This window comes from Kluyveromyces lactis (genome assembly GCF_000002515.2).
Source record: "Kluyveromyces lactis strain NRRL Y-1140 chromosome F complete sequence".
In the NCBI taxonomy this organism is placed as follows: Eukaryota; Fungi; Ascomycota; class Saccharomycetes; order Saccharomycetales; family Saccharomycetaceae; genus Kluyveromyces; species Kluyveromyces lactis.
The window spans coordinates 197,530-220,177 of NC_006042.1; the positions used below are offsets into that span (position 1 = coordinate 197,530).

Below are 22,648 nucleotides of genomic sequence, written 5' to 3' on the forward strand. Positions count from 1 at the left end.
TGTTGAAGTGCATCTTGAATGGAGGTTTGACTATTGAACTATCTTGTCTTGGCCAAAAAACTGGAAATTTTGGCGATTTTGCAGACCTTTTCTTTGCAATTCAGTGTAAGAAATTGCTACCTTGGTCTGGTATTGATGGTTTCACAATCACCTAAGGGTAGTACACGGCATGAATAGTAATGGTAACGATTTGAAAGAAGAGTCTTTAGATCCTGCCAAATATTTGGCGGAAACTTTTAAGAAGGAGGGTCATTTAGACAGTTTAAAGAATGAAATACTATCTCAAAATGTAGAGGGTGATATTAGCTTGGACGAATTCATAAAGAGCCGAGTAAGGGATTTAGTTCGTGATAGGGTAAATGAAGATGAGTCTTTAATTTTCAAGAACAGAGGTACCACGACTGCTCTTCTTGAGGGCCAATTATTTAAAGACGGATTCAAGAGTTTAAACACGTCAAATATCGATGTGGAGAAGCTTCTGAGTGATTCACTTGACGATGCGACGACGAGACAAAAGATAAGAACTATCCTTGAAGCCAAAACTAATGATAGTTGATTGAACAGATAAAGTAGCAAGGCTGCTACATATATATTTTACTTCGTTAACTAATGTAATATAATAGGTCATCGCAACGGCGACTCTTAAATTTTCTACCGGCTCTATCAACACTTCTATATTTAAATCTATCACCAAGAATTGTATAGGCTAAAGATTCTTCTTCATTGATTGGAATCTCGAAATCGAAAGTTGTTCCTTTCTTCGGTATGCTTTTCAATTCATCGACTAATCCGCCTTTCGTTATGATTATGAATGTCTTTTGAGCATCCCATATTACAATACCATTTTTCCCAGTTAATGACTTGTTTTTGGATTTAGATACCTTCAACTTACACCCGTTATAATCAGCCATAGAGAGCTTGATCAAAGTTTGCTGAGAGTTCAAAGGTAATGGATTTCCAACTTTGTGATTATCTGGGATGTTCAACAATTCTTTCATGTATGGACACCATATATCTTCGAACATGGAGGAGAAAGTTTCAAAATTCGGCAGTTGCTCCAATAAATCTTTGTGTTTCTCTTCAAGGACCCTTTGTAGCTGGTCTCTATCTGAAATTTTTAGTCTCTTGGCTAACTTTTTGCAACTTGCGGATGCATTATTGCATTTGTTTATATATTCCTTCAACAAAACTCTTGAATTCTTGTTCACTGCCTTGTAATTTGGATGTTTTAACCCAGCAGATCCACCCATACTACTTGAATGAAGAAGTTTTGCCTTACTCTTCTTTCTAAGCTTGGTAGACAGACCTCCATCAGTTGGCATCAAGAACAACGTCTGTGTTAATCTATTCTCATTGATAGGTTTCCTTGGATTATCAAAACATTTAGTGAATAAGCACTCTTCTATAAAAGGTTGAATACGATCCATTTTGGAAGCCCGTATATCCGTTCGCGAAGTAACAGCTTTAAAACGCAACACTTACCGAATACTGGTTGTACCCAGCTTTAAAACCGGTAAGATTGTTGTCCCTTCGGCAGAATGTTTCTTTCAAGTTTATCTCATCTCAATTTTTCAAGTTTTACCCGATGAGCTTCCGATATTTGATTTACTTCCATGCACAACGTTGTGAAGATGAAGATATAAATTTCGTTGGGCTGAACAATTTGTGAGGACCTCTATGGGTGAGAAGCATCCATGATCAGTAAATGTACGCATCGAGTAGCGACAACGCTATTGAGAAGTGGTATATCCGTTCCAAAACGACTATATACTCCAGCAAATAATCAGATTCCATTTGAACTGGATGAAACAGATGAAAAATACAAAGAGCTCAACAACATCTATCGTGAGCTCTTCACTCCAACAGATAAAGCTAACATTCTTACTACAAAAGATATTGAATCAAACAAGCGTTCTGAAGTTGATGAAATAAATGAAGAGCTAAATTCCTTGTATTCTGTCGGTGTACTTTCACCAGCGGAGCTGGAAGACGCGGTAAAAAGTAATGGAAGGTTCGTCATCAGAAGTGTATCTACCAACCCATACTTCAACCTAGCTTTAGAGGACTATGTGTTTCGTAATACGCCTTTAACTGAGAACAAAACGGGAAATGAAAGAATACTGCTTTATACCAATGATAAATGTGTCGTTGTCGGTAAGAATCAAAACCCATGGAAGGAAACGTACATGAGAAATATCGCATCAAGAGGGTACAATTTTGTAAGAAGACGTTCAGGTGGAGGTGCAGTAGTGCATGATTTAGGAAATGTTAACTATTCGTATTTGACGTCGAGAGAAAGTTTCCGCAGAGAGTTCTTCAATCAGCAACTTGTACAATGGTTAAGTAATGAGAACATTACGTTGAACGATAGAGGCGATTTGATCTATAAAGGTTATAAGATAAGTGGTAGTGCTTTCAAAATAGCTAAAGGAAAAGCTTATCACCACGGCACAATGCTAATAGATTCAGACCTGGCTCAATTCAAAGGTTTACTAAAACCGGATGTAATTCCTGGGGTTGAATGGACATGTAATAGTGTCGAAAGTGTTAGATCTAAGGTTGATAACATTGGCGGAAAAGCAATATCGTCAATTGATGACTTTTGCAATTTGATTACGGATCAGTTCAGAAATCTGGTTGATGACTCTGAAATTCCTATGTTTTATTGTGATGAATCAAGTTCTTTACTCGAGATCACAGAGATCTCCGAAAACTTACGGAGCAAAGAATGGAAATTTATGTCAGGCCCAAGGTTTGAGGTAATTTGTAATGACGTTACAATAAAGGTCGAGAAGGGTGTAATTATTGAATCTGACTGGCCTGAATTAGTTGGGATGCCATTTTACAAATTTTATGACGAAGTAAGGGAAGATGACAAAATATTCAAACATTTACTGTAAATAATTATTTATACTATATTAATGTGATAAAGCAGGGATAAATTCACACGCAGGATAAACAATTAGTTTATTTGTTTGCATTTTGTTACCTCTGGATGTTGAGGTAGAGCAAATGCAAAATCTTCCACGTAGAGAATGCCTTTACGATCTAGGATGTATAATGTGTGACCATCAACACTGAATCTCATTGATGCGGCTTCTCTCATTCTGTAAGCATTAGAAACAACATCTACCGTTAATATTCTTCTCTTCTCGTTATCCATCATTGTCGGGGCAAATAGTATATTTACGGTACCGTTCCTGTCTAAGAAAGCAATAGAATCGTTTCTTGGCGAGATCTCACATTTATGAATCTTAGATCCCAATTCATCCAATCGAAGGAGCATGGTTGGTTGCGCGACACTTTGAACACCATTTATGGATTCGATTTTTGTGTTTATTACAATTGGAGGGGCGTTGAATGCTACTGAGGTGACGCACATTAGATTGGGATTACCTGGAAATAGTTTAGTATCAGTGATACCTTCAGATTCTAAAGAAGTGTCTAGGGAGCGTAAAGATTTCATGACAAGTCTAGGTTCGTTGATTTTCCTCAATGATATCACCAAAAATCTTGACTCTAATGCAGTTGAACATGATAAATACTTCCCATCTGAAGAAAATTGTAAGGTATGAATTGGATCGCGATATGGCAATGTGATAGTTATCGGTTGAGGAAACTGCCAACTCTGCGATGATTGATCAAACTCAAATCTGTGGAATAGTAATAATGCCTGTTCGGAACCGGTTGTTCTGTCTCTGCCTGTTATTCCACACGAAACTATGGAAGTTATGGGGTTTATGTCAATCGAACGGATTGGGAACGATGAGCAGTATGTATATATTGGTTCCCCACCTCTACTCAAGTTGAAAACACGGAATATACCTCGTGTACCAGCCACAACTAATAATCTATTACTCAGTTTGCAGTATATGTGTTCCCATTGTGAAAGTGCTGTCGCTGCACTGTTATCTTTTGTTTTCTTTCTTGTTGTCCTCATCGTGGCAGCGTCCCAAGACTCGTTGTAAATGGGCTGTAAAACAGTCGCATTCTGTGGGAACGATAGTGATTCAAAATTAGGACCAAACTCCCCGTTAGTGTTGCCGCAAAATAACAATTCAGGTTCCTTGTTCTTCGAGCCAGAATTTGTGGATGGTATAGAGAACACCTCCCACTTGTTTGGCGTTATCAGAGCAAACTTAGTACAGTCTGGCGAGATAGAATTATTGATGAATAATTTCGATTTCGTTCGTAGAAATTTAGAATGTGTGTTGAACTGCGATCGTTTTCTATACATTGGAAAACACTTTGCAAAATAATACTCTTTCTCTTCGTTGAATTCAGAGGCAATCGTAGCAGTATTAATAGGGAATAAAGGTGTCTCAACCATAGATGAATTGTTGTCTTGAATTGGTATCGTTTTTGAGTTCGAGATGTTATCCAAGGATCCTGTTTCGACTGCTATTGGCTCCTCCGCGGAGGCTTTAAAATTCTGCACATCATTAACATCTTTCAACGCACCGTTCTTCACAGGTGAATCTTGCTCATCCTCTGTCGCCACTTTACTTGCCACTTGAAGAAACAACGATAAAAGCGAATGCGATTTATCTGAATGACGTCGACTCCTTTCAGTCGACTGTGTCAAAGTGGGATCTTCCAGTATATCTTCATTTGGAGGTTTATTATTTTGGTAAAATCGCAATTGGTCATAAAGATGTCTCAGTGGGCCAACCGGTCCAACACCAGTAACAGAAGCTGTATGGCAAACTGGACAAGTCGCAGACAATGAAGTCTGAATTTCTTTCGACAATTGCTCAGACATAATACAGCCACATGACTGAACATAAGCATCGTCAATGTATCGATATTTGACTGAAATCTTATTCCCAGATCGCAGTATCTCACTAGGTAGGAAGAGATTTTGTTCCAAATCCTTTAATATCTGTTCAATGGACATTTGTCAAAAACAGATGTGTAAACTTTTACAATAAATGACCAGCACTATTTTAATAAGGTTGCCTAACCAGCCCAACAACTGCAAAAGCTGTTTTGTTCTTATGAGACCAATGTAAAATGGACCCTTGATAATGAAGCAAAAAATTTGCACCAAGTGATAGAATAGACCTGTAGTCACCTCTTTTAACTGTAGATTGGCTCTTCCAAAGTAAAAGAAACACGCTCTTCCAAAGTTAACAACCTGTTCACTTCGACTGGGTTGATCTTTTTTCTCTTCTCTTATCTCTATCCATCCATTGTGCAGCTATATGATATCAATCTTCACTGCGTAACCGTTGGTTCGACCTTTAAAAACTGAAATGTTTCGTTTCGATTTTTTTTTCAAGTTCTGTCCAAAATAAGACTTCTGTTCGAACCCTGGCTTACCAGCTTTTCTTCATTTTCGTTTTTCCTTTAGTAACGTTTCTAAAGTTCCAGGAATGCGAGATAACTTTCCATACAGAAAAGTTTCAGAACGACAGATTCAACAGATACAGAAGAAACTTATGTGCGTTTGAAAAGATGGGGTGGGAATGATGATCTCATTATCGGTAGCGTACCATAAGTATACAGAATTATTATAAAAGCAGAGGTAATTGTATGAGTGATGAAGCTTATTCCTTTCGTCTTAATTTCACTTTAAAGATTGATGAACATTCGAAATACATCGGTGATAATTCGAATAATTAATAACTAATAGATCAACTGCCGTCGTTAACCGCATTTACTTTATTAGTATTTTTGAGATGCAATTTCCCCTTCTGATGCAGATCGGTTTAGTTTGCTTACAAATTTTCAATTGCGTCGAATCGTTTCCCGTATCTTCTCAAACACACTCACTTAGTTTTGACACCATAAGAAGAGTATTTAATGGAATTGATTCCCTTCTGAGTGAAATTGGGAAAAACGTAACAATTTTGGAAAACCAATTAGCCAAGAGTATCACCTTTGATTCAACTACTTTACCCGAGAAGGAGATAAGTAGCGAAACCAATTTCAATGAGTTGCAAGAAGCTCTTTGCGAATTCCAAGTTGTTCTTGACAATTGTATACGTTTTCTCCCGCACGAATATCAGAGGGTGAACAATAGTAAGGCACATATTTCTCGTGTGGTGGCCGGTTTAGAATCTATGGATGCTATTTATTACAGGACGCATAAGATGGTTGCCAACTACATCGCGTTTCAAACTACGAGACTTGATGAATTGAGCAAAGTTATGTGGAAATGCTCCGTTGAAAATTCTAACACGAAAAATGGTTGCAATAACATGGCTTTGAAACAGGTACAATTGCTTGAAAACGTTGAATTGACTATGAAGTTAACTAACTCGTACCTTGATATTATTAAGGACTCCAAATTTTTGACTGAAATCAAGAGTCAACAACCTCAAAACGATAATTTTCATGATCCTACCGACATTATAAGATTACTCGAAGAAGAGTCGTTGGAAGATTTATCTTGTGTGACTTTAATATTTAAATTGTTATTACTTTTCGGCGCTACTAGTTTTGCAACGCCCTTGATTTGTTTCTGGACTGGGTACTTGAAAAATGGAAGCAGAATATGTGAGAAATGGGCAGTAAATATCACATTCAAGGAGTTTTACATCATCATGGAACTAGTAAGAAGAATAAAGGCATGAGTAGTTCCAGGAATTACTTCATATAATGGATCCTTCCAATCACCTGTCCGAAATTTTTTCTATTTTTACTTACATAGGCGTAATTGTTATTAACGTAAGGAAAACATTCTTTCCAATCCCGACCGTTATTAATGCATTTACGTTCGAAGGCTTTTTGCTCCTTCTAGAAAAAAGTTTAAAACCTTAATACTTGAAAGAGGAACACACAAAAAAAAACAATGGCCAAACACCTGCGCTTAGTATGGAAAAGATGGGCTTGTTACTCGTGCCGCTAGTCCACAATTTTGTGAGACTTCAATCATCAGTAACCTGTACTTTTAACCGGTTGCCTAAAAGCTCACAGAAGACAAAATGAAATATTATGTAATGCACTATGTTCCCAAAAAGGTATATCTTTTCGTACTTGTGAAAACTTAGCATTCAGTAAGCTCGAATATTTCCAAGATAAAAACAAAAAATCGATCACAAAAGAATTTTAGAATCACAAGTTATCAGTCCATTCACACTATATATATAGTTATCCCCCCATGAGGTAAGTGGCCCGGCAATTGTATTATCTTTTTTTTTTTTTCGTTTATTCCGATTCGAATGCTAGCAGGGTCCAAATCGCACTCACACAATATGTAAACCGAACCAGAGAGACTTGCATATCTACTTATATAGATGCATACATAATCATACCCCTCTCCTATACCCCTCTCTCTTTCTTACATCATTAACACGCATAGTCTTGTCAAATCAACTTTATCTCGAATTTCACAAGGTTTGCCTGCGTTGCTGTGGATTTTCCTTGGCTTTCATTCCTGTGTGTCCGTTTCTGGTCGTGGTTCCTCTTTTGATAGATAAAAAACAGGCGAAAATCAGTGGGAGTCGGAAAAATATAAAGCTGTATACTGGCCGACGCACCCAATTGAACAAATACAGTATTATTTTTCTGCTGTAAGAAGAGCTGAAACTACATAAAATACCTGGGTTCGTGAGTATTATCCCAAAACTTGGCCGTTGACAGCTCGAGAATTTTTAGGAAGTTCCTCGGTTCAACTTTATCTTAGCGGTAGCTTTCTTTTTTTTTTCGCTTTTGATTTTTTTGGACTTTTCTGACTGTTAAAAGAAAATCCAATAACGATATTCTTAGTTTTAGGGAAACAGATCACCGCAAACAGCAGAAGACAGAGTATTCAAATCCAACAAAACCTAATAATAACTAGCTGTTATAGCGTGATCCGATATTCTGGTCGAAGGCAGTGAGAGTAACCGTTCTGGTGAATTTTTTTGCTTCTGCTTTTACAGTTTTCAACCTTTTTCAATCTCATTTTTTCACTCTTCATCATCAGGTAGAATACTAAGAGACAAAGCTTCTACTGTTATTAGCAAAGGTTGAGAGAAAACAGCGTGAGCTAGTGAAGTATTTGATACTTTTAGTTGGTTCGATTATACTATTATGAGGTGTGTTTTGGCTTGTAGTAGGTGTAGGCAACAGAAGATAAGATGCATTCATGATGGTAAGCCTCCATGTACGTATTGTCTGCATAAAGGATGCGGTGATGAGTGTGTTTTGACCTATCCTCCACTGAAGACTAATAAGAGTAAGGTCAACAAGAGGAAGGCTAACAAACCCCTGGGTAATAACAGAAATGGTGATATGTCAGGAGTTGCCGTTGCAGCTGCGGAGACACCTGTCTCTGCAGCAGTAGCACCACCACCACCACCACCACCAACAGTGACAACGAATAATTTAATCCCAAATGGAGAGCTGCCGCATAATCAGCAAGGGTACTCTCAGGAACGCCGTCCTGATGCTGTTTTAACTAATCGAAATTTGAACGTTGTCCCTCCTCCTCCGATGGATGCTATTTTTTCACCGGGTGTGATACCGACTATCAATAACGAAATGTTACAGTACCAGTCTCTCAAGAACAACGTGCGCGCTCCACTATTCTCATCTATTCAAAGTCTGGTAAGTTCTACTCCAAAGAGCCATATTCTTACAGCTATTAAAAGAGTAGAGATTAGTTTCCCTGAGTGTCTTTTCTTCCATATACCAACCTATGAAAATAGGTTAGAAGAAGTAAACCATATTCTTATCGGTGCGCTGTTGGCTGTTTGCTCTTATTCCAGTCCATTCAAAGTCCCTGATTTGAAATCAGAGTTCAGTTCGGAGGATAAATGGTTAGGAGTCAATTCGTTTCAAGTGAAACACTCGCTTTATGAGAAGCTGGCTTTGGATGCAATATTTAACAACTGCCACTTTATCAGTAAGCCTGATATCGAAATATGTCAATCGCTTCTCTTACTATCTTGTGTCAAATGGGGTCATAATGATTATTTTGCAGCCTGGATGCTGCATGGTTGTGCTGTGAGGATGATACAGGCAATTCAGTTTGACGAAAGGTTTCAACACAGTTGTAAACAAGACCCGTTGTTGAACGAGCTACGGAATAGAACTTTTTGGTCCGCATTTTGCTTGGATAGAGTTATTTCTACTGGTGAAGGTCATTGTTTTACAGTCAATCGATTCATGGACGTTGAATTACCACTTCCTGAATCATATTTCTTTGGGCTTTCCGGTGTTAGCAATACCGGTAAAACAAATGTTCCATTAAACGGTGATGTATATGGTTTATCCAAAATAAACTCCCAGTCGTCGGATATTGGAATAGAACAAGAAGTCAGTGCTTCTAATACCCAATTGGCTGCTGCTTTCAATATCCAGTTGAAAAGTAAAGTCACCATTGGTTCTTTTAACAAGTTTTACAAAGCTTACCCCCAATTGTTACTCCAAAACGAAAGATCCGCCTTCATTAAGTGCTATTCGTTATGGGGCTCCATAAATGAGTACATGATGGACGGTGGTAGAGTAAAAAGGTCGGCTGAGGTTCCATGGGATTTAGAAAACTCTACTGTTGGGAAAATAACAAAAGAGGTGGATGATTTCTGGAATGTGATACCTGCGGAATGGAAATGGGGGAATTTTGATTATGCCAGTCAACGCCCATATCATATCAAAAAGCTTTTCATGATAACTTCAATGAATTGCTTGCATTTTTTGACTATAATATTTTGCATTAGGGAATATCTTCCATTTTTACCTTCAAAAGAATTAGGTCCCTGCGGACCAATCGAACCACCTTTTATGCCACAACCACCATACACAACCTATTGGTCAGATATGTCGAGAAAGTGTTTTGCAGCACTACGACAACTTTGTGAAATTTTAAAGGTAGTTTTCGAAACGGAATCTGAAAACACTAAAGGATCTATTAATCTCATCGAATCATCACCTTTCTTCTCATTTTGCGCTTTTGTTTGTGCTATCCAGTGCAATTACGGTTCAAATTTCCCTTTCATGGACCCTGACGCAGCTTTATATAAGAAGAATAAAGACAAAAATCTATCATATTGCTATAAAATGGTATTAAAGATTCTCAAGTCAAGGGAGAGTTTTTGCCCAGTCACTAAGAACTGGTTGCATATGGTTTTCAAAGTTCAGGAGATGTATAAATCTGTTGCTGGTAGCAGGACTAGCAGCAAGGTAGTCCCGAACGGCTCAGAACAAACCCAGACTTATGTTCCTATCCAGCCGACAATTTTGAATCCTAATTCATCTCAAAATACGTTCCAGCGTCCTGCGGACCCCCCTGGTATATCACAAAGCACCGCACAAAGAATTCAGAACCAATCTCTTCCAAACTATGGTGCCCCACTGCCGTTGGGTCAGTTGATGTCACCATCAGATTCAATGGCAAGCAATCGAGATCAACTACCCTCGGGCTCGAGCTCACTCATTCCAGATAGCAGTTCCTCGATTATAGTGGGCACTGGCTCAGATGGGATTTTTGGCTCTAATATTGGAAATAGCGAAAACAACGGATTACTTACGAACAGTAAAACCACACCAGTACTTCAACATGCTACGACGACCTCGGACATTGCTTCAGGATCTTCATCCAATCCAAGTAGCACCCCTAGATTCCCTATAGAAGTGGAACCTGAGACGGATAAATTATCGCTCTTATTTTCGGATCAAGAATTTGAGATGTTGATGCAATTTTCCAAATAGGTAAGGTGAAAAATTCCTAAGCCTTAAATTGTAACACTATTTCATTGAATATTATAAACAAAAAGTTTTGGCATATTAAACCTCAAGTTAACACTGGCAAAGTTTCTCACCAAAGACTACATAAATTGCTATGAAAAATGCAAAACAAAAAAAACACAAAACAAGAAAGGACTACGAAGTTCTAACAAAGAAGTGGACAAGGAAGTAGGTTTTGCATCCGTCTTCATATACTAATCTGTTATTTTTGTCAGAGTGATAATCGTGTATGTATATGATAACATTATTCCCCAACGGACGCACAATTGTTTTTTTCTAATTCTTTTCATAAAACTACGTAGATCAACGGTTAACGGAAGTAAACGTTTGTAATACTATTCAGAGATTCTCACGATTCCAGAGGACAGGTGCGCTCAGCAATGCTTTAATATGTGCTGTCGTCGTTTTTATATCCATTAGTCTTTTATTATGGTGGTGACAGTATTAATTAGCCTTGTGATACATCATCGTAAACGTTTCACGTGATCTTGTTTCTTTTTGACAATTTTTCAAGTCTTCAATTTTAGCGATGAGATGAGATGAGATGAAATAGGTTGAGGAAGAATACAATCCGGGCAAAGCTCGAGTGTTGTCTCATCTTCATCTTCCAGTGGCAACTTCCCATCACTACTATCACAAACGCAGAGTCTATAAATGAAAAGATCATCCGAAGAAGTGAAGGCTCTACGCCTGATCAAGAGATTTAAAAAGACAAGTAAGAATCCAATTGATGAGGAAGATGGATGTTCTAAATGTATAGTAAGGGTTCCGGTGTTCATGTACGTTTCTCTGGCACCAATTTATCAGCAACTACCTAAGGAAGGTATTATGAGACAACATCTTAACGGAATGGTTATGAAATACAATGCCGATGTTGGAGGAGTTATCCTGGGATATGAAAACCTATCGATTCTTGGTGAAGAACCTACTGAGGAAGATGAGAAACTGATGAAGTTAACAGCGGATACTCCATTTGCTTTCACTTGGTGTAACGTTGAAGTTATCGTGTGGCAACCTCAGGTTGGTGATACCATTGAAGGTTGGATTTTCATCCAATCTGCGTCCCACATTGGTCTTTTGATCCACGATGCTTTCAACGCAAGCATTAAAAAAAACAACATTCCTAATGATTGGACGTTCATTCATAACGAAGAGACCACTGAAAACGGACAAGACTCTACAGATGATAGAAAATTCCAATCCCTTGGTCATTGGGTCGATGGTAATGGCCAACAACTCGGTGGTAAACTAAAATTCAAAGTAAAAAATGTTTACACTACTGGCAGAATGGTTTCATTGGAAGGTACCCTACTTGACGATTCTGCTAGAGGTTCCCATTCAGAAGCGGAAAACTTACCTGTAGTTTCAAACAAGAAAATTGTTTTCGATGATGAAGTTTCTAAAGAGAATACAGATTCACACAAAGAACTGGAATTGTCGGTGGTCAAGGAAGATAATGGAGATGAAATTATTTATGAAAAAGACTCCAGTGATAGCGACAGTAGTGAGAGTGATTAAAGTGAGACTAGTTTATATGAAATTATTTCTAGAGCCATATGTGTATTAAATAATACTAACTATTTCTATTCCATCTTTAATTCAGTTACTGGTTGTATAATATTTTGTCAGTTTGTATGCACTTTCTAATTATTCAAGTGTTCGCGAAAATAAAAACAGAACATAAAAGATCAACAAACGCAGGAAAACAGAACAGAGCAGAATAGCTCCAAGTGACCTGGACTCTACAGCCACTTAGTGAGGTCACTTTAAAAATATCCAATGACTACACCAACTATGCAGAGTACGTCCTTGTTGACGGAACATTTGGGTTATCCACCAATTTCTTTAGTTGACGACATTATCAATGCCGTCAATGAGATTATGTACAAGTGCACTAATGCGATGGAGAAGTATTTAATGCAAAGGAATATCATTGGGAAGAAAGATTTCTCTGACGAAATTAAAATAGGTACCGCCAAACTAGAATCTTTGTTGGAAAACTCTGTGGATAAGAACTTTGATAAACTTGAGCTCTATGTGTTAAGGAATATATTATCCATACCCTCTGATCTACTTGAAGAAAATAGATTTAGATTACTACATCACGAGAAGCTTGTATTAACTGATTCAGCTACTCGCGCTCATACGGATACATCTATTGAGCAGAAACTACAAGAAATAGAAAGACAATATCAGTTGAATGTTATGTTGAGGGATAGAATTCAGAACACCAAGGAACTCCTTACGGAAGTGGTACAATTCAAGAAAAAGGTGATAGATCTTCTACGATGCGACGATAACTTGACAACTGCGTTGCATGAATTATGGGACGATCTAAAACCTCTAGATGTGGCTGTTAAGCTTATTACAACAAGATTAAAGCAGATATATTTGGAGAATGAGGAATTCTATTCGATTGACCAAGTAAACAGACTGGTGAAAAGGTATAATGAATTGAGAAATACTTCAATTGTGAGAAACGGCTACATTGATAAAAAATCTCAACATATTTTAGATGAATTACACATTAGTGTTAATTCAACTCAGAACAATGAAGATTCTACAAATACCTCTATTCGATCATTGCAGGAAGATGATCCTGAAATAGAACATCCAGATTGGTCATCGATGCAGAAGGTAATATAACCTCTGCATCTACAATTCTAAATGGAGAAAATACACGTGAGCTGGGATCACGTATCCTGATGGAAATTAGTTAACAATAAACTTTGACTTAATATTATTAAACAGTGATATAGTAATTAAATAATAGAGGATGAATAAAATAAATGACAGTGCCAGTACCCTAAAAAGTAACGGGAATAATTAAAGTCGAAACATGATAAAAAAATAAAAAGTCGATACAGTACCGAAAATGATGAACGCCTAGGATAATAAAATAATGTAATGAGAAAAAATGAAATACAATGTAAAAGTCCGCCTAGTTGATTAATAGGTAAAAGAAAAAAGAATTAGCGAAGTGATTGATGCGAATAGAATAATATATCCCGAAATTAATAATGATGAGTGATGATAATACAATGATACTGTCGGGGAATAGGAAACAAATAAATGGTAAAATCAGTCTAGAAGAAGGAGGAAAAGAAAAAAAAAGTTGAAATAGAAAACCTGAAATCAAGTCCACAAGTGGGTGGACACATGATGATGAATGATTTGTTTAGAAACTGTGAAAAATTGGGTATCGTGTGAGAGTCTTTGTACCTGGAGTCGATAACAGGGACAGTAAAGATGAGCTTAGTGATAAGAAGTTACAAAAACCTCTTGAAATGAGAATCCTGCAACCAACCTATTTTCTCATAGGCAGCAAATAGTCTGGAGGCTTTGTTTACATCGATACGACATGCCTTTTGAGCATCTGTCCTCCTGAATGGCATACCTTGTTTTAAACGATGCACCTTTTCAATGAAAAATCTTCTCTTAGAATCCAGGTATAAATCGCAAGGTAATCTTAAGATTTGAGCTAAAACTAATTCAGCAGGATGCAATTTATTTCTCAAAGGATCATGAGATAAATCCATTGATGAACCCTTCCAATCAACTTTTAAGCATTTGTTGTTATTCGGAGGTAGAGTATCCAACGAAGGAGAATAGTCAGGCAACTTTTCCCAGGACATGTTAACCGTATGGTGATGATGGTTAGCCGAGGAGGAGCCTGCAGCAGTAGTGATGGATGAATGAGATAGTGGTGATGGGTGATGGTGAGAAACGGGTTTCCTCCTTGAAACAGGAGTTACCGGTCTTTGTCTTGGTAAATAAGGAACAGCAGAAGAGTCATCGGAAGTGGCACCACCATTTCTAGTACTAGTGGTATTACCGCCTGTGGTACGTCTTGTTCTGTAAACCCTTTCGAAATCGGAATTCGAAGCATAGGTCTTGTTCGAAGTTCTGGTTCTTCTGGTGTATCTTGAAATAGGAGAAACACTTCTTCCGCCAAAGTTGGAAGATATTTTTGGTTTCAGAACTTTATACTGGGACAAAAAGGCATTTATGTGCAATTGATAAGTCTTGGTTCCGTTTTCCTTATTGTAATTGTCCCAAACACCTTTCACAACGATCCCATCGAGAGACGACTCTTCAGGGTGTTCTTGTTGTTGGTCAATTTCCTTCAGTTTGATCTCCAATCCTGTGATATTAAGCGGTTGGTTTCCTCTAGCAACAACCGATCCATCTTCGGCAGAAGTGTGCGAGGTATTGCGATGCGTATCTGTTTCTTTAGGAGAAAGTGGCGGGGAGGGGATCAGGTACTCGTCTACAGGTTCGTACAGAGCAGCATCACGGCCAGCCATGGGCCTTGGTGCCAACAAAGTGAACCCGTTCCCAAGTATCACAGCACGTGAACCTGTTTCATCCTGAGTAATATTCTTATCGATGCTATTTGCATTACGCGAACCGTTAGCATCGGATGTATTTGCCAGAATCCTTTCGTTCAAACTCGAGATAATGTTAGAAGTGCCCTTCGGGTGTACTATCGTACCTTGCCCTTGCAATTGTATGTGTTCTGGACGAGGTGAATTGAATTCCATTTGTGTTGTGTAAGTTAGAAAGTTTCTTTTTTTTTCTCTGTTCAAGTTTCTTTTAAATTTAATAATAATGCGATGAGATGAGTATAATCAATTCAAAAACAAACCGATAAAATAATATTCTTTTTCAATTAGTAGCTAGATTCGGGACGATTGCAATTGGATATCAATTGAAATACTAATCGTTTGTGTATATGATTGCTCTCTTGAGACAATTCAATTCAACTCAATCAATAATTTAGTACTTTTCTCCGTATCAACAACAATGATAAAAACATAAATAGTAGATAGTTCAAGTACCAGACTGACTCAAAAATAAAAACACTCAACTGTATATTTATACCAGGAGACGGGGCAAAACAAACAAATCCGAACAAAAAAATGCCTTTCTCTCAGTTTCTTTCTGCAATGATGTATCCAGAAACAGAAACAGTCACTCCGTGTTTTCTGGTATCTTTTTGATTTTTTTTTTTCTTGACATAATACAAAAGTAAGACAAAACTCAAGGTGAAAGAAAGCCCGAAGTAAAGGTCAATTGCCGTCAGCAATAGTGCGATTTGTAAGTGACTTTACAAGCCTCTTAGCAGTGGGGTGTTCGGTCATGGTTATTCCATGGCCGAGGTCCCTTTTAGCCTCTTTTTACCCACTCTCAGTTCAATCATGTTACTCTCTCTGCTTTCTGGCCGTATGTCACTGGTTACCATGGAACTGTTTTGGGGGGAAGAGAAGCCAGAGACATCAGATGGTGCGTTGATTTCTGTGTCGCCTGACGCCAGTAACGGGGGTCAAAAAAAAGAAAAGTGCTTACTAAGGGAAGATGACTTAATGGAAAATAAAAGAAACGGCGGAAAGTCGTTTCTTTTTTAAAGAATTGCACGTGAATATCACGTGCAATTCAGCACCACAACGGTCCTCCTCCTTTCTTCAAACTTGGTAGCTCGGGTTTATATTCCAAGTGTCGAAACCAAACACTTGCTTAATCAGGTCGTCAATCTCATCAGATAGGGAGAAATCGTGTATGTTGTTCATTTGATGGAACCCTTGGAAACCCTGGTAGCCCTGGTAACCCTGGTGTGGGTTTAAATGCGTCTGATGTGCCGAGTTTTCTTGTTGTTGTTGTTCCAATTCTAGATCCTCTTCTTCTATCTTGTTTGGTAAATCGTACATGTTTGATAGATCATGGAACACAGATTTGAACCAATTTAGCTCGAGGGACAAGTTCGGAAAAACGGAGTCGATGACGCTGTCGGACCCCATAGATTTCAATTTTTGGAAACAGGAAATCGATAGCAAACATGTGTATAAATGGTATAAAGTAGCTTGTCTTAATCCGTTACCGAATTTTAATTTCAGATTGCTCAATAACGTCTTTAGATCACCCAAGATTTCCAAAATCACAGTCTTGGATTCCTCACAGTCTTCCATGAACGGCTTGTTGAACGTGATTAGGACGATGTAGTAATGGTACCAAAAATACGAGATAGTTGGGTCCGTACTCATATCGACGCTTTGTACCAGGCTCTTGGACCATTTGAGGAATTCTGGAAGGGATTGCCTCCAATTGGATACCTTGAGGTTGAATTTTTTCAAGTATTCAATTCGCCTTGATGTGGTGTTAGGCTCAATAAATATCTTCGACGTGAAGATCTGAATAATTCTGGATAAAATCATCAAATTCTTTAATGGTTGTGAAACTTGTAACACCGTTTGGGATTCGTACCTGAAATCTTCGGTTCCCTCAATCTCTGGTAGTTCATCACTCTCGGGAACGGTTGAATTTGACACCGTTAAACTGGGTGCTCTTCCAAGAATTAAGCATATAAAATGATCCGCAATGTAACAACCCCAATATATTCTGGATCTGATTTCTAATTCACTGTCACTCAAATCTTGGTTCTCGTTGATACTGTCATCAGTGATCCACACTTTCGGATCTAATTGGAACCCCATGTCATATCCAACTCTGATAGCAAGTCCACTGAAATACCATGCTAATTGGTTTTCACCGTTTCCTAATTCGTAAAATGCTAGGCACAATAGTGCTTGTACCGTGGTGATCTTGGCTATACTTTGCTCTTCAAATACAATTTTCAACAATCGGGTCTTGGCTATTTGATAATATTTCTCGGATAAATGATGTAAATCTTTCGACAATCTACTTCCTATGGCCGCTACTGCATATATTAACTCCTCTGAACAATGCTGTGAATTATCATATGTTTCATCTGTATGATTGAAGAATCCATATAAGAAAGACTCTCTATGGACAAAAATGAAGTTTCCAGGGTAAAGCCATTTATAAAAATTGGACAAACTTTGGATGATAGCGGGATCTGAATTTAATCTGCCATCATTAGGGTCGATTTGGTTTCTAACAATCACCGTGCTCTTCAAATCACCGATACGTTGGGTAGGTTGTGAAAATATCGAGGTGGTGTCCCGTTTACGTTTCTTATATGACGTAGGACCCTCTGGATAAATACTGCCCTTCACAAACTTTTTATTTCTCAAAACATCATGATGCACAGATGAGTTGGATAGTGAAGAGTCGTTTGATTGAGCAGAAGGTGGCCTATTGTTTCCAACCGTATTCTCATTATCGTCAACATATCCATCAGAGGGCACATTGCACGAGCTATCTACATTTGAAGGCAAACTTTTGATTAAAACAGGTGTGTTGGGTTTAGCTGCCGTGATTGGCGACCCAGTAGACGGCATAGGCGATAAACCATTCAAAACTTCGTCAACCATAAGTCTTTTAATATCGGTTGCATCTTCTGGCAAAATTTCATCAGCAAGTTTAGCATACTGTCGTAGCCGAAGCTCCATTTCGGCAACATGGTCTTCAAGATTTTTAACGTATGTCAAATTATACCTCTTCTTACGCAAGTCCACTTTGTTGATATTACATCCAAGCCCTAATTCTTGACACCTTCCACAGGGATACTCCAAGTCACATTTCTTCCGACGACGACGGCAATTTGCACAAGCTAAACGCTTAGCAGGTGGTTCCGAGGATGCTTCACTATCCATTTGAAGTTTAGTTTCATGTTGTGAAGTTTCATTTTTGTGTTGCTGGTGGGAAGTATGCTTCTCGAAGTTTACCATTAATATCCATTCACTAATAAAATCAAACGATACAACCAGAAAAAAGGCTATTGTGAAGCGCAAATTGTATAGGTAAATTTGTGGCAAAGGCGATATCTTCTTTGTATACCCTACCAACAGTTCGTTTCCAGCTACGTAACTAAATTTCTAAACCTTATTTTATACCGCTGAGTCGAATAACTTAGCATATACATTTTATTCATGTTGGTTATTTTTCACCGTTCGTTTTATTTTTTTCGGGAATTAATCACTGGTGTTAATGCATAGTATACTCATATAAATAGTGAATGGATAGTAAATGAATGATGATACGTTTTTAGTGACTAAACTACTCAATCAAGTCCTGGCTTTGATATCTTAATTATGATGAATTGGTATCTATGGTAACTTATTTCATAAATCTACACAGAGAATGTTATCAATTATGAAATAATTCGAATAATATAAACCTGTCAAGAGAGTTTGCATTGTACGAAATGGAGTTGAACTTGGAGGTCATAATTCGTCTTGTTCAAATAGCTCATCAGTATGTTCTTCCAAAGGTGCAATTGGCACCTTGAGCTGGATACTATTCACAAGGTCTGCTCTGAAGTTGTTTAATGAAATGAAACTTTTAGAAAGGAGATGATAATGTAATCTTAAACTCGTTCCAGCATCTATCTCTCTCCATTTTTTCATGTTAATAATGTATGATGACGATAGATCGTAGAATGGTAGGTCATATTTCTGTAAATACTTTTTCCAGTATCCGAAGTTCCAGTACGAACCTTCTTTTGTTTTTGCCGGTTTCAAGTAGAACACAGCATCAGAGAATGAAGCAATATCGTTCCATGGAATAGTGTCACTTGAATCATCAGTTAAAGAAAGTACCACTAAGTAGTCAACGTTTTTTGGAACCATTGTGTCTAACAGCAAAATAGATTTCGCCTCAAGCTCTTTTGCTGAGAACCGCTGTGGTCTCAACCATAATGGCCAAGTATACGTTAACAAATGATAGTCAACTGAAGCTGGCATTTCTCGGACAATTAACTTAGGTCTCTGAGCTAAAATATAAAATTTTGCTTTGTCGCCAATTTCTTTCTTGACTCTTTCAATTCTTTTAACGGCCACACTTTCTTGTCCATCATGCACGACAACCATTACATTCACTCTGTCGTCTTTTTCGTTCATAATTTCCGCAGTAGTCTTTCTCACTTTGACATGAATTTGGGTAGGCAATGAGTTATCAACATCAAAGGATTCTACTTCAATATAATTTGCTTCTGCCATTGTCGACAATGCTGTAATCTCGTAACTTGAATCACAGTTTTCCAACTTCAATCCCTTTTGCAAGCTAGGTAATGATAATTGGACATATCCAAATGATTTCATCGAAAGACCTTTATCGATAACATTTCCTGCGTTGTCCATTAGCTGCAAGCATACACCGGCCAGACCATCAATAATGTCAATTGACACATCGTCACCTTCATCGAATACATGGGCTTCAATAATTATTGATTTGTCATCTGGGTTGATGTTATGAGGATAATCAAATTCTGATAAGAATCCATTATCTGATATCCCGGTTGAAGCATTGTAGAATCTATGCACTGGGTTCAATGTTAGATTGGCTGTCGGTACCAATGCAACCTCTGTTTTTACAAATGGCAAGTCTTTCAATAAACTTGACAAATATAACAACCGCTGTGTCCTTTCTTCAACAGGATCTAGCAATAGAGTGACGTTGATTACAGATTGATCAGAGCGGCTAGTGATAGTGTATTCTTCTAACTCAGAAAGACTCACTCGAGGCATTGAGGATTCTGTAGTGTAAGGTATTCCGTTATTCAATACAAGGTAACCATGATGTACATATTTGATAACAGCAGCAGTAAGTTCCTCGATAGCAGATGGGTTCATTATGTTTTCGTCCAACGCCCCGATGTGATGTAGTGTCTTCAATACATCAAGGGTGCGCGAAGAATGATGAACCAAAATGTTGTGCCATAATTCAACAGAATACAAATCGTCATCCGTATTGAAAAATTTACCATTGATTACTGCAAATGGTTTACGAAGAGCTTTAATAGAAATATCCGGCAACCAAGAGCTTAAAACATTCAAAAAGGGATCAACAATGAAATTAACAGTCGTCTTAGAGGCTATTTTACCTGACAACTTCCCTGTGCTGAATTCCATTTTAAAATTATCCCAACTCTTTGACAAATCACCAACGTGAACTAGTCTGAAACTAACACTTTTGTGATTGTTCCTTAGTAGGGCTCGTATCTTCTGAACAGCGCTATAAGAGTTGAAATCATCGACTAAAGTGATAGTATGAATGGGTGAAGTCTTTTGATTCGGATCAGAAAAGATTATCGTGCGACTACCGAGTACATGTAGAGCGCGGTTGTTAACTCTGGTGAAGGTTTCATCCAGCATACGGTTAGGTATGTATACCGGATTTTTCAATGTCAAGGACCTATGGTGAAGAAGTTGCCTTACTGATAGGTTAGATGAATCACCCAAGGCCTGCAATTCTGACTTCAAATACTCGATATCGGCGGATAATATCCTTGAAGTATGAATCTTCCATGCTTTAGCTTGGAATGGTAAAAGTACACCATTCATTGCTATGCAAGTATCTGCTATTTTGAATCTCTCAAGGTATTCATCATACGCACTGCCTTTGTGTTTTGTCTGAGGTTGAATTTTTTCAGAGTGTCCAATAAGAGTTCTTAAGTAATCTATTATCGACTGCAGAGGCTTGTCAGATTCCGACTTCAATTTATAAATCATATCGACAACAGAGTTCGATCCAGAGGAAGAAAATGGAATTAAGCCCAACCTGATAGGATATCCAGTTTCCATCTGATCGATTGCTTGTAACAATGATCCTACAGCACCGTCATCTTTGAATTGTGTCATATCGTCAAAGTTAATAAAAAAGATGAGCTCATTCCAATTCTGCTTGATGCTAGGAATTGGTTCGAAATCAGATGGTTCCAAAAACGCCATATTGTCTTCAGGCAGGTCCTTATATAGCTCATCCTTCTCGAAATTATTGAAGAAAACTACAGCTTCAGAGAAACCTGGAGTACGATAGAAATCGTAACGATTTTTGTCAAAGTAAGCCGTATATGAGTAGCCAACCGTGAAATATTTCAAAAAGTTCTCTAACTCAGCACCGGGGAACTTACTTAGTTTTTCTTTTAAATCATTAACCCTAGACCATTCCTTAGCGAGGATAGCAGGTAAAGTAGTTTCATCTAATTCTGACAATCTCCACTGTTGGCCGTTGATGTACAAGCCAAGTAATTCATGAGAGATTTTTCTCTTATTGAAGTCTTTAACAATATTCTTTGCTGGTGTTGTATCAATGTTGTCTTTAGAAGCAATGACTGGTGCCACTGCAGGAAAATTGTAGGACAACGACTTGAAATATTCAAAGAAAGAATCGAAATCATGATCTTCATTGAATTTCTCCAACAATAACGCGGTGAATTTCATATCCAAATCTTCTAGTTCCTTTTGATCCAAGTATTTCAATTTGACTGGATCCTTAATTTTTAGATCAGAATCATCGATTACAAGGTGAACATTTGCCTTTTGGTCCCAGTTTTTGTCCGATAATGTGGCACTCAATGCATATTCTGGTGTATCACCTATGATACAGGTCGGTCTCCAAGTCATTCTAATCTTACCAAACTTAGCCTCATTATAAAGATTTCTGTTGAAATCAGCAAACTCTAAATCTGTTTCACAACCGTAAAGTACCACAATTGGAGCAGAAGCATTAGTTCCGATTGCAATCTCTCTATCTTTTAACACATCGAAATCTGGAACAAGAGCTTGAGCATCCAATTCAGAGGTCTTGAAATAAAATGAGTCATCGCTCTTAGAGTATATTTTGCCATTCAAAACAAAGCAAGTTTCTTTGAATTCATCATCAATTGGTGCAATCTGTACATATTTTGAAATGGCACCGGACAAGCCTTCGACTTGTTGTACTTTCTCAGCCGAAGCTGAACTTATAGATTCCTCAATTCCTTCATCGTCATCTTCATCTTCTTCATCCTCTTCTTCATCACTTAACGTTATTTTTCTATACAACTGCATCCATTGGTCGGTAGACAATGCATCGTAATCAACAAGGGACGCTGAAAGCCATCTCTTACCAATTCCTTCATTAAATGCTTGCGTTATGTGCAGGACAGTTAACAGCAAAAACACAATTCGTAACCTAAACAAGACCATCGTGGTTTTGCACCGTTTTAGATCAGGAAACTCGTTCACTCAATCTTGTTGGAACACAAACTGTCAAATTGTGCTGATCTAAATAC

General features: G+C 37.9%; 11 protein-coding genes across 11 annotated transcripts; 6 read left to right on the plus strand and 5 right to left on the minus strand.

Moving 5' to 3' along the window:
* Positions 1-169: 169 nt before the first annotated feature.
* Positions 170-556, plus strand: SHG1 (Shg1p; the record flags this gene model as incomplete). Its single annotated transcript, XM_455179.1, has 1 exon — positions 170-556. The coding sequence occupies one exon, from the start codon at positions 170-172 to the stop codon at positions 554-556; it is 387 nt and encodes a 128-aa protein (XP_455179.1).
* A 46-nt stretch (positions 557-602) lies between these two features.
* On the minus strand, positions 603-1,427 carry POP4 (RNase P/RNase MRP complex subunit; the record flags this gene model as incomplete). Its single annotated transcript, XM_455180.1, has 1 exon — positions 603-1,427. One exon carries the CDS (start codon positions 1,425-1,427, stop codon positions 603-605), a length of 825 nt encoding a protein of 274 aa, XP_455180.1.
* A 267-nt stretch (positions 1,428-1,694) lies between these two features.
* AIM22 (putative lipoate--protein ligase) lies at positions 1,695-2,900 on the plus strand (the record flags this gene model as incomplete). The annotated part of the gene is made up of 1 exon (XM_455181.1): positions 1,695-2,900. One exon carries the CDS (start codon positions 1,695-1,697, stop codon positions 2,898-2,900), a length of 1,206 nt encoding a protein of 401 aa, XP_455181.1.
* Positions 2,901-2,962: 62 nt separating this feature from the next.
* On the minus strand, positions 2,963-4,897 carry PTR3 (Ptr3p; the record flags this gene model as incomplete). Its single annotated transcript, XM_455182.1, has 1 exon — positions 2,963-4,897. The coding sequence occupies one exon, from the start codon at positions 4,895-4,897 to the stop codon at positions 2,963-2,965; it is 1,935 nt and encodes a 644-aa protein (XP_455182.1).
* A 784-nt stretch (positions 4,898-5,681) lies between these two features.
* KLLA0_F02277g (uncharacterized protein) lies at positions 5,682-6,578 on the plus strand (the record flags this gene model as incomplete). The annotated part of the gene is made up of 1 exon (XM_455183.1): positions 5,682-6,578. One exon carries the CDS (start codon positions 5,682-5,684, stop codon positions 6,576-6,578), a length of 897 nt encoding a protein of 298 aa, XP_455183.1.
* A 1,441-nt stretch (positions 6,579-8,019) lies between these two features.
* KLLA0_F02299g (Zn(II)2Cys6 transcription factor) lies at positions 8,020-10,638 on the plus strand (the record flags this gene model as incomplete). Its single annotated transcript, XM_455184.1, has 1 exon — positions 8,020-10,638. One exon carries the CDS (start codon positions 8,020-8,022, stop codon positions 10,636-10,638), a length of 2,619 nt encoding a protein of 872 aa, XP_455184.1.
* Positions 10,639-11,328: 690 nt separating this feature from the next.
* On the plus strand, positions 11,329-12,192 carry RPA43 (DNA-directed RNA polymerase I subunit RPA43; the record flags this gene model as incomplete). Its single annotated transcript, XM_455185.1, has 1 exon — positions 11,329-12,192. The coding sequence occupies one exon, from the start codon at positions 11,329-11,331 to the stop codon at positions 12,190-12,192; it is 864 nt and encodes a 287-aa protein (XP_455185.1).
* A 261-nt stretch (positions 12,193-12,453) lies between these two features.
* MTW1 (MIND complex subunit MTW1) lies at positions 12,454-13,320 on the plus strand (the record flags this gene model as incomplete). The annotated part of the gene is made up of 1 exon (XM_455186.1): positions 12,454-13,320. One exon carries the CDS (start codon positions 12,454-12,456, stop codon positions 13,318-13,320), a length of 867 nt encoding a protein of 288 aa, XP_455186.1.
* Positions 13,321-13,943: 623 nt separating this feature from the next.
* Positions 13,944-15,218, minus strand: KLLA0_F02365g (uncharacterized protein; the record flags this gene model as incomplete). The annotated part of the gene is made up of 1 exon (XM_455187.1): positions 13,944-15,218. The coding sequence occupies one exon, from the start codon at positions 15,216-15,218 to the stop codon at positions 13,944-13,946; it is 1,275 nt and encodes a 424-aa protein (XP_455187.1).
* Positions 15,219-16,139: 921 nt separating this feature from the next.
* TEA1 (Tea1p) lies at positions 16,140-18,323 on the minus strand (the record flags this gene model as incomplete). The annotated part of the gene is made up of 1 exon (XM_455188.1): positions 16,140-18,323. The coding sequence occupies one exon, from the start codon at positions 18,321-18,323 to the stop codon at positions 16,140-16,142; it is 2,184 nt and encodes a 727-aa protein (XP_455188.1).
* A 495-nt stretch (positions 18,324-18,818) lies between these two features.
* On the minus strand, positions 18,819-22,562 carry KRE5 (Kre5p; the record flags this gene model as incomplete). Its single annotated transcript, XM_455189.1, has 1 exon — positions 18,819-22,562. One exon carries the CDS (start codon positions 22,560-22,562, stop codon positions 18,819-18,821), a length of 3,744 nt encoding a protein of 1,247 aa, XP_455189.1.
* Positions 22,563-22,648: the final 86 nt, after the last annotated feature.